Raw genomic sequence first — 10,724 nt, forward strand, 5'->3', positions numbered from 1 at the left:
GATTTTGGTAGTTTAGTTTAAAGTTCTAAAATATCTTTGTGAAAAAGTAAATAGGTTTTTTTTTTATATATATAAATTTTATACTTTTTTTCAATTTTTAATATTATCTAAGAGAAAATAAATTTATAAAATTCACCATTAGAATTTTGGGACCTCAAATTATGGGACCTAATGAAAAGACTTTACTAGCCTCCTTCTTAAGCCACCACCCTGCATAAATTTTTATCCATATTTTATATTGGGCATTCTTGGATGATCATTTTTAACTTTGAATATTCTTGGCACTTCACCCAAAAGAAAAACACATGGAAAATTCACCGCAAAAAGTCAAATAGCTTAAGTTCGATGAACTAATGATATAAACGTATTTAGACAATTAGTTCTTTATATAGTGATTAAGAAAATCACTATGATATTACTGTATTTTATAGCTTAGTATATTTGTTTTTTTCTATTAGCAATCAGGGGCGGAGCCACATACGGCTAAGGGGTTCAACCCCTTTCGGCAGAAAATTATACTGTTTATATATAGTTAAAATTATTTTTTATGTATAAATAGTAGATATTGAACCCCCTTGAACATCTTCATGCGTTTACTTCTTCATATTTTGAACCCCCTTATTGTTAAATCCTGACTCCGCCACTGTTAACAATGTATACAAAATATATCCAAATAAATCATGACACTTGGACATAAATTTTACAAGTTACAGGTAATGAGATTAAAATTATCTATATGCAAATATCTGTGAGAATCATACTTTGAGGGAATTGAATCAAAATATTTGGTGTCCAATAATTGAGATCAATCTTAATCATTCTCAAAAGATAAGTCTAAATTAAACTTACGTTGATGATTAGTACATCCTCTTTTTTTAAAAAAAATAATTTTTTCAAAAAAAAAAAAAAAAAATGAATGTTAATACTTAGACCTCATGCACCCATGGCTATCATTTCTGATTATGTTGATGTGAATATTTAAAGGGATTGATGGAGACAAATTTGATACGTTTGTCTTTGATACGTTTCTGCTACATATTTTCTAGATGAGTTGCCTCCCAAATAATGGATGATGCAGGGACAGAGCTCATCCTCAACCTAAGCTGTACATCCACTTCATCTCCTCCACCGTCCATCTCCATATTTAGAAAGTTTTAGTAATGAACAGAAGGACTGCATACGTTGACCAAAATAAGTGAATAATGATCCAATCGTATATGATTAAATGAAAATAAAAATAATCACATCTGTTAGAAGTGAGAGAATGTCTTGAGATAGCTTGATTATGTCTTAATCGATTTTCAAATATTGATTGGGGAGTTTGAAACTAATAGTGATGAATATGATAAAAATAAATTTATTATCAAGCGAAAGAAATTATCTTAAAAGATCTACATAAATATTTGAAAGCTATACAAATTTGTGTAAACAATCGCACATTGGAAGAAAAGTGTATAATGAGTGATCTCAATGAGTTGGGATTAAATCTGAGCCATGCCAGTACCTTTTTTGTTTTTTGGAGATAATGTTCGTACCAGAAAATTATAGGTCGTTAGAAATTGTTAAATTTTATACTTATGCCCTGAGATGGGCTCAAATAAAACGTTATTGCTAGTGTGGAAATAGTTAACTCCAATTTGCTTGAGAGAAGTCATACTTGTTTGTGTTATATATATATTGAAATAATTTGAGCAAGCAACTCAAACCATTAAGGCAGCGAGGATAGTATTTCGAAATTATTATAAACTCTCTTTTAGAAATTCTTACATACTAATTGTTTAGTGCAAATAGAATTCTACACGCCTAAGTTTTTACTTTGAAGGGTCACAAAACGTGAAAGAAATTGTAGGTTGACCTGTTCGGACCCTCAACTTGATCAAACTGATATGCTCCGTCTGAGCAATATGGATTCAAGGAGAAAATAAGTCAAAGATTAAATTAAATTATTGCATAATTATTCTTCCTTAATCACTAGTATGAAAGAGGTGACCAACCTTACTTTTCACTTACGCGTAAGCAACTTATGTGTCATGCTATAAGTCACCTCACCATTTGTTTTACGTGAAACATTTTAACGTATCACCAATTGTCATTAGAAAAAATAAAGAGCACAAGACTACTTGCTCACTTATTTTTCAAAAAGTTGACCTTTTCGGAAGAGGTACAACTTTTGGAGAATAGAAGGTATCAAGTCTTAACCTTTTCTTTATTTTCATATTTTTATGTGGGAGGAAAACTCTTAAATATATAGCAATTGAAATCGTGACATGATATATTCTTTCCAGTCACCAAAGGGAAAAATATTGTTCCCTTTTTACAAGAAAGAGAAAAGTAAAATAAGTATTTATGTAATCAACGTTTTGTTTATCGATATACGTTTCTTTTAGTTTGTTCTAAAAAAATTATACTTTTTAATTTAAAAATAATTCGATTTTTAATACTTAAAAATTACTACTTTATTTTAGTGGGTAATTTACATTCACATGATTATCTAATTATATTAGAATATTAATTTCAAAAATTCATGTTTAAAATTTTATATTCAATGAATTACCGTTACATAAATTGAAACAAGCAGTAATATGTAACCCTTCAATCTAGTTTGGTCGACGTGGACACTTTTGAATAGGCGAACAGATAATGTAAATATGTAATCTTAGCACCGGCCCAGCACAGCAGACAAGATATTTCAATTTTTCACACTTGTTAAGGGCCAACGAGTTGAATTTTATAAACTTGTCAACATGGACGGTTTCAACTTCCAACGGGTTGCGTGGATGTTTTCTCATGCCTTAATTAAGATAATTTTTGCACGACTCATTGGTTATTTGTAAATGGAGTTTAATCTTTTAAAAAAACTTTTTTATTTATCACTCGTGGAGGTATATTTATTTTAAAAATTTAATTAATTTAAATTTGCATCGCATAAGTTCCGTTTCCCTAAAGGAAAAAACGCCTTTTCCAAAATTTGTTGTAAGATCTGATGTTAAACGAGCTTTACCTTAATCTTAATCTACCAAAGCTTTTTGGAATAAGTGATGCAGTCATGAATTTAAATTGCAAAAAAGATATCACACTTCGATAATTCTTATTTGTCTTGTTAAGGGATTCAAAATATTATGTATGCGAAAAAATTATTTTTACCTTAATTTTTAATATAACTTTCTGATGTAGAAATTTGACTGAATCCCCTTCTTTGTATATTTAACTTTAAAATTTTTATTCTTTACCTTAATGAGATAATTTATAATTGCAGAAATTGTAAAATATGTTTCAAACCATAAATTTCAATTGTTTTTCTTTCTTCTTTAAGCTTTGTAACCAATTGATCAATGTCACTTAAATGAGGAGGGAAAGAGTTATATTTTTTTCAGGGTGTTTCCTTTTTTAGGATAAAAAAATCATTCAACTATCACTATTTTCCTCTCAAACGTTACTAAACACCTGAAAAACATGTTTTTCTCTTAAAAATGATTGGATATAAATATGATTTGATTAAATGAGTTTGATGAGTTAAATAGGTATATTATTAAAAAAAAAAAATAGTGTGGCATGGAGGGAAGGGAGTTAATGATATGGCATATCAATTAGGAAAGAAAAGGTTTTATGAGGTGCTTAGTATTTTTTGAAAAAAATAATACTACTAGATGAATGATTTTATTATTTCAAAAAAATAAAAATAATTTTTGTTAGCAGATTTTTATTGTATGCCAACATGGCCTCGATTAAGTATATTTGGAGAGAGACAAATTAATATTTCGATTTCCTGACAAACTACAGACACACAAACACGATAAAGATCTAATAATCTAGGAAGTGTCTTAACGATATAGAGTTTCTTCTCCTGACAAATTTAAAAAAATGTCGCTTTTGAAATACTATAATCTTTTTTTCAGTCTACCAAAAAAAAAAATAATAATAATAATAATATCCTCCACAAAAAGAGAGAGAGATAAGGAAACAAGGGTGTGTATGAGTGGAGAGATATTTTGAGATAATGTCAATCAACACGTCATTCCGCCCACAGCTTGCAATAGTTGTCGAAGTCTCTGGATACAACAAACCCCCCCCCTCCCCGCCCCCCGGTGTCCATCCACCTATAAAAACAGCTCACATTCAAACCCCTTCGCTGAATATTCCAAGAAAACAAAATTACTCCAACTCTATCTGTGTGTGTGTTTATATATATTTGGCATTTTCAGGTGGGAGCGCGTTGTGATCGACGATCGGAGTTGAAAGTTCGTTATTCCAAGAGTCCCTCCGTTAGCTTTCTTTTATAATTCATAATATTCACTTTTGTTTTTTGCTCCATAATTCCGTCGTTGGTTCTTGTTTATTGAATTTCCTTATAATAGGTATGTACATCATATGAATTTTGCGCCTATTATATAGTAGTATATTGCTTACAAGTATTATTAATAATAGTCGCGCATCCGTGGACAGACCTATTATGGCGCCTTTCTGTTTGTTTTTCTTTTAGAATTGTTGCATTAGATGTTGTTTTGCCTAGCTAAATAGGAAAATCCGTTGCTAATCCTATTTAGCAACGTATTAGCCATAGATTATCGGAAAATTTTGTTAGCTACGAGCAATATAGCAACAAATTAGCGACGAACCTCGTAGCTAATTCTAGTTTTTTTTTTTCTTTTTTTTTTTTTTTCTGTGTGTGTAGTGTCCTCTATTGTGGAATCTCTCAAATGTTTGTGTGTATGCATTTCTAGGTTTTGTTTGCTGTGGATATGCCTTTATTTGTATGAAGAGAGATACTTTTGGTGCGTTGTATAGTAATTGTGGTGTTGTGCTCTTGATCTAGGTTTCATTTTTTGGTGGAATTTATAAGAATTGTGATTGTTGTGCTACGAAGAAAAAGGGATTGTGTTTCTGTGCTCTGAGATCATGGATGATTGATCTGCGTGTTGTTGGGTTACGAATAGTTGCCTTGCAAATGTCTTATGTTTGAATTAGATGTTTATGTAGTGTTGGTGGAATTGTGTTTTATATAGGTGAGCTTTCCAGCTTTGTGGTTATATTTTCTTTATACGCGATTTTTGATTCATCGAGTATAAATAATCGTCGATTTCGTGCATTTGCCTTGGTTGACGGATTGCGTGAGTCGTTTGCTTTTGAGTGGCAGCAAAATATCTGCGTAGGAACGAAGAACGATTGATAAATAATTTTGGCTTTCTTTGGACTTAGGATGATTGATGAAATTGTCTAATTTTACTCTTGGAAAAATTATAGTTAGATATATAGGTGCTCACAGGTTTAAGATATGGGGTACCTTGAACTTTAGGGTTGGCTTTGTTATCTTGATTAGCTAAGAAATGGAGGGCAAGGTTGGAAAGCTTTTCAACTGTAATCGATGGTTAGGTCAGTGAAAATCTGCCTAGATGGGAAAAAGTTGGGCATATAGTGAATGTGATCAGAACAGCTGGTGGCTGTTTTAGCACAACTTTAGCAGACTTGTGGTCTTTCAAATCTACACTGCTTCTTATGTGCGATTTCAGTACATACGATCATTGATGTTTTGTGACAGTATGTGAATTGCATTTGTCAATAGAAGTTCTAGTGAGAAATTGAGTGTTTGGAATTGTATGAATAAACTGGGAATTTCAACATCCAATACTCATATAAATGAAGAATATGTGGAAAAATCTAGATTAGACTTTAGAAAGAAAAAAAAAAACACAAATAACAAAAATCTTGAATAAACTGAGAATTTCAACATCCAATACTCTCATAAATGATGAAATAATTAGAAGAAACTTTACTTAGATTAATTTGATGCAGAAGATCATTACTTTTTTTTTTTTCCTGCCCTGTTCCTTTTCTGTTATGGAGACTGGGACTATAAACACAAGCATTTTCTAAGTATGTATTTGGTCAATCTGAAGTTGCAAAGCTGGTGTTTTAATCAAATGGAAGTTGTATTCGTGATAGCGCCCTTTTCTTTGGACATCTATGTCAAATCTTCTGTTCAGTTTGTTCATCACACGGTTTCCATTTTCTATTTTGTGTTCAACTTCTGATGCTGGTATCCGCTGAGGCTATTGGTATTTGCAGTTTTCACTTTTCCTTTAATAGGCTGATTTAGGATTAGGAGTTTCGAGTGCTTTCCAAGCCTTTTGGTGTGTTTTATCTTCTAACCTACCTAATCTTGAGCTCCTGAAGGAGATCATCTGGTATATGTGGTTGTAGCTGTTCTTGACTGATGGTAATGAGATTTCCACATGAGAGGTAGATGGTGAAAAATAAGATATCGTGGCGTGATGCTTTTTGTTTTCTGCTTCAGTTAACAAAGATATGCCTCAGGGTGAAAAGGTAAACAAAAAAGAAAGGAAAAAAGGAAGAATAAGAAGAAAAAACAAAAAGATGACCACCGAAGATTATGGACCTGTTGGATGTTGTGACCCAACAGATAACATTTACCTTTCTGACAATGAAAGATTCCAACTAACACACTCTTAGGAATTTATATCTTCTTCAGGGTAAGATTCCCTTGTTGAAGTGACATGGTGCAGAATCTCAGACAGAGGTAGGGTTGTCTGTGATGGACAACAAATAATTCATCTCTGCAGTCTCGCCCTTTTGCCAATATTTTTCTGTCAGGACGGGTTTGATATTGTTATCCATTGCTTTTACCTTAGGTTGGACTACCGTTCGTCAGTATCTCTTTATATGGAGTTCTCCAAGAATGAAGTCATCATGCAGTCATTATTATCTACTGCTGGACGCTTTGGAGCTCCGCAATGCTTCACGATAGTTCTAGTTTGGGTTCCTTTTGAACCTACTTGTGGATTCTTGTAGATCAACTTGTTTTGATGAATTCCAATGGTGGAGTTTGCTGATTGGAGCTGTCAACCTTTGTTGGAATTTGTTGTTGCTGGTTTCAATTGCTGTTGATGTGCGACAAGCAACATTGTCTGAGGTGTTTTGCCCATTTGGAGGGGCAAGTAGACATGCCTTTGTAGGTTTAGGATTTTTCCCTTAACTGTTTCCTGAATGCAGGGCTTGTAGTTTTTAATTCATTCATAAGGCTCAATGGGAGACGTAGCGATTGAACATTCAGGGACGCCACGTTGTGAGGCCATGAGCTTACAAAATTTTACAACATCTGAGAATAATGCTGATCTGGTTCAGAGTTTCCATGGAGGCTGCTTCCCTGAGGATGGTACACGTGAAGAAAAATCCACTTGTACTGAAGCCCTTGATAGAGGTTACTTGGAATATGGGTATGTTCTCTGTCTCATTCTTGATGGTAAACTTATGTATATTTTGTACAATTATTCTTGTTAGATCTTTGATCACCAATTCTGTCATAATAATACTATTGAAGGTGTAGATACATATCATGATATATATTTGCCTACACCTCATACATAGTGGATGTTATAATGTATCGATTATTCTCTGATGTGTGTTCTTTTTCAGCTGTTCCCATTATCGGCGTAGATGTCGCATTAGAGCCCCATGCTGCAATGAGATATTTGACTGCAGGCATTGTCATAATGAAGCTAAGGTAAGTCCTGATGAATGATGGAGTAATAATTTGGACAATATGACATGCTAGTAGATGATGGAACTTAGCATACACTTATGAATAAGTTTAATATGTCTGCGGCTAAAGAGGTGCAGAATATGCTACCTCAGTAAGATTCTAGATATTCCAGGGACGTGCGCATAATTGTTTGAAGGCACGCAATGTTTTCTTGTACCTTTTGATTTCAAGGCACCTTGGTTTACACCTCATAGAATTCATTGCGGCTACTTGTCATTTAGCCTTTACCTTATCAGACAAAGATTCTTATTTTATTCCCCAAGATTTCGCATCTTCCGTCTTTGGTCGGTAAAGACTTGACTGACATATTTGCTTGTCTACAGAACAATATCGATGTTGACCAGAAACTAAGACATGAGATTCCTCGTCACAAGGTGGAAAGGGTAATGCTTCTGACTGGTGGTCATACTTCTCTTCATTTAATTTAGTATGGAATCTGAACAGGCTTAAGAAAATACATACTCATTCGTACGGGTTCTTTGCAGGTTATATGCACGCTTTGTGGTACTGAGCAAGAGGTGAGTGGTGTTTATGCTATCCCCGCCCTCGCACTCTTTTACATGGTCACGGTTTAAAGGATGTTTGCGATTGAGCAACACACGTCACTCTTGCTAAAGCACATTTGACACTTCATTGATCAAGAACCTTAAGAGAAGAGAACCGAGTTCTCTTGGTTTGATGTTTGCTATTCTAGCTAAGCAGCTGGCATTCTGACCAGTTATCACTTATGTCCTCTACCAGGTTCGGCAAGTTTGCATCAATTGTGGTGTGTGCATGGGCAGATATTTCTGTGAGACCTGTAAGCTATTTGATGATGATGTAAGTTGAAACTCTCCTAACTTTAGTTTTTCACGCGAGAATGCTTAATACATACATTGAGTTCAAGGAGTGGATAGTAAGTTAGTAACAGGAAATGCAGCTGTAAGTGAAATATTTAATGTGCTGACAATCTCTGCCCATTTTTCGTGTTGCAGATATCCAAGAGACAGTATCACTGCAATGGTTGTGGCATTTGCAGGTATTGTTACTTAGCTTAAATTCCACTACCTTCCACATTCTCCATATCCCTTTTGCGAAACACCAGCCCCCCCCTCCCCCAACCACCCAAAAAAACCAAAAAAAAAAAAAACTAAACAACCCTACCCCCCCCCCCCCCTCCCCCAACCCAATCATTTTTGTTGAGCTTCTGGTAGAGTGCAAAAAGCAACTAAAGAAAAGGAGATAACACCTTTGCTAATGTCATCCACGTGTAATAATGAAAAGACCTATTCAATTCAGTACCAATTCATCTGAAATGTTCCGTTTCATACTTGCCTGTACATTTGATGTCTAAGCTCTGTATCGATTTGATGTTGGTGTTTTAATGTTTTCGTGTTTCTAGGATTGGTGGGATGGAGAACTTCTTCCACTGTCCCAAATGCAGTAAGTCTCAGTCATCCCTTTGTTTATCATATGGTCATGTACATGCACTACACTTTATTCTCTTTTGGAATTTCATTTTTCTTACTATCTGGTGGTTGCGTGGGACAGGATGTTGTTATTCAGTTCTGTTAAAGAATAGCCACCCCTGTGTAGAGGGGGCAATGCATCATGACTGTCCTGTTTGTTTTGAGGTATGGCTTGCAATAAAAATTCTCTTCATTTGCCTTTACCCTCGTTTAAACCTTTTCTGTGATGTTGCAACCGAATGAATGGAGAATGGTCATATGCAGTATCTCTTTGAGTCGGTAAATGACGTGACAGTCATGCCCTGTGGACACACTATTCACAAGAACTGCTTGAAGGAGATGCAGGAACACTACCAGTAAGTTATTGTTATTTTTTATTGTTCCCTATTTTCAACATGTGCACACTGTCTATACGACTGATCTGACTTTAACTTTGCAACAGATATGCTTGTCCTCTCTGCTCTAAGTCGGTATGTGATATGTCAAAAGTGTGGGAGAAATTTGACATGGAGATTGCCGCAACACCGATGCCCGAATCTTATCAAGACAAGAAGGTAAGTGTATTTTTTCAACTGTTCTTATGACTGCGTCAATGTGCCATACGAGCTTCAGAAAGTAACTGAAATTGGTGATATTGCAGGTTTGGATCCTTTGTAATGATTGTGGAATCACCTCAGAAGTGCAATTTCACTTTGTGGCCCAGAAATGTCCATGTTGCAAATCTTACAACACCCGCCAAACTAGAGGCAGATAGAGGGACCAAATATCAATCATCAGTCTGGCATTTATGTGAAACTGATCCCACACCCTATGTGGCTAGAGTGGTAATTCTGAGTGGGAACTGATTGGGCTTTTCAAAGCTATAAGCTTGGAGGAAAAACGATGGGAGGATGGGTGGTTCTAATATGATCCTGCTTGTAGCACTTCTGGGGTTCTCGTATTTTCGCATTTCTTCATTTCATTTTCAATATTCCTTGTAGTATGTGGCATATAAAGAAGCCAGTGTAATTCTGAAGACGCTGACAATACTTGTTCAGTGCAAGCAGTATTATTGTTGGCATGTTAGCATGTAAGTGTGTGTGGCTTTCTTCAATCCTTTCTAGCAGAGAGACTTGATGCGTTGTGTGATATTGTAAATTACAGATGAAGATAAGGCATTAGTTCAAAGTGTCATAGTACCCAAGGCATAAACAGGACTGGCCTTCATATCTCGATTTGTTTTGTCTTACTCCAGTTGCTTGGTAGGTCTGCAAAGTAATTGCAAGCGTACTTCTTCACTTAATATTACTCTAGTCGTTTTTACTCCAATTGTGACATCCCTTCTCTCACTTCACACCTCGGAACGCACCATTCTTATGGCTTACCCGAGGGAAAGTACTGTCATGCCTATAAAGCACATTGACTCTTCGTTTTTTTGGATTTTGGCTCATCCGTTTTAAAAAGAAGTTTGTGCTTTCGTCCTTGATATATCAGCAGATATTGCTTATATTTAATGAATAGTAACCGTTAAACTATATAAATTTAACTACTTATGTGTCGTATCAAATTTTTATTATTGCTTCATATTTGAAGAGTACTGTAGTTCTAAAAATAATTATGAAGGGTACCTGACCTAAATTACCGTGACTGCAATCTTAGAGTGCAAGGTACATATCGAAAAAAAAGGGGCAAAAAGCTAGTCCCTTTTAATTTTCTAACGTGCAGTATATACTTCTTCT

At 34.7% G+C, this 10,724-nt stretch overlaps 1 protein-coding gene across 2 annotated transcripts; it reads left to right on the plus strand.

The window, feature by feature from the left end:
* The first annotated feature begins 4,161 nt into the window (after positions 1-4,161).
* On the plus strand, positions 4,162-10,217 carry LOC132029820 (probable E3 ubiquitin-protein ligase RZFP34). 2 transcript variants are annotated; one of them, XM_059419196.1, is made up of 12 exons: positions 4,162-6,535; positions 6,648-7,232; positions 7,432-7,519; positions 7,882-7,941; positions 8,044-8,076; positions 8,300-8,377; positions 8,533-8,576; positions 8,940-8,980; positions 9,089-9,171; positions 9,271-9,362; positions 9,449-9,560; positions 9,647-10,217. In XM_059419196.1, exons 2-12 carry the CDS (start codon positions 7,042-7,044, stop codon positions 9,758-9,760), a joined length of 936 nt encoding a protein of 311 aa, XP_059275179.1. In that variant the 5' UTR covers positions 4,162-6,535; positions 6,648-7,041; the 3' UTR covers positions 9,761-10,217. The 2 variants fall into 2 exon arrangements, with proteins under 2 accessions (XP_059275179.1, XP_059275178.1); XM_059419195.1 differs by having other exon boundaries at positions 4,162-4,721; positions 4,762-7,232.
* The last annotated feature ends 507 nt before the right edge of the window (positions 10,218-10,724 follow it).

The sequence above is a fragment of the Lycium ferocissimum genome, chromosome 9 (assembly GCF_029784015.1).
Source record: "Lycium ferocissimum isolate CSIRO_LF1 chromosome 9, AGI_CSIRO_Lferr_CH_V1, whole genome shotgun sequence".
NCBI classification, from domain to species: Eukaryota; Viridiplantae; Streptophyta; class Magnoliopsida; order Solanales; family Solanaceae; genus Lycium; species Lycium ferocissimum.

Bases quoted from the DNA above. Each gene is read 5' to 3' on its own strand.
- LOC132029820 (XM_059419196.1), top strand. From the start codon at position 7,042: ATGGGAGACGTAGCGATTGAACATTCAGGGACGCCACGTTGTGAGGCC. The intron at 7,520-7,881 runs GTAAGTCCTGAT...GCTTGTCTACAG, and splicing joins ATTGTCATAATGAAGCTAAG to AACAATATCGATGTTGACCA. The intron at 8,577-8,939 runs GTATTGTTACTT...TCGTGTTTCTAG, and splicing joins AATGGTTGTGGCATTTGCAG to GATTGGTGGGATGGAGAACT.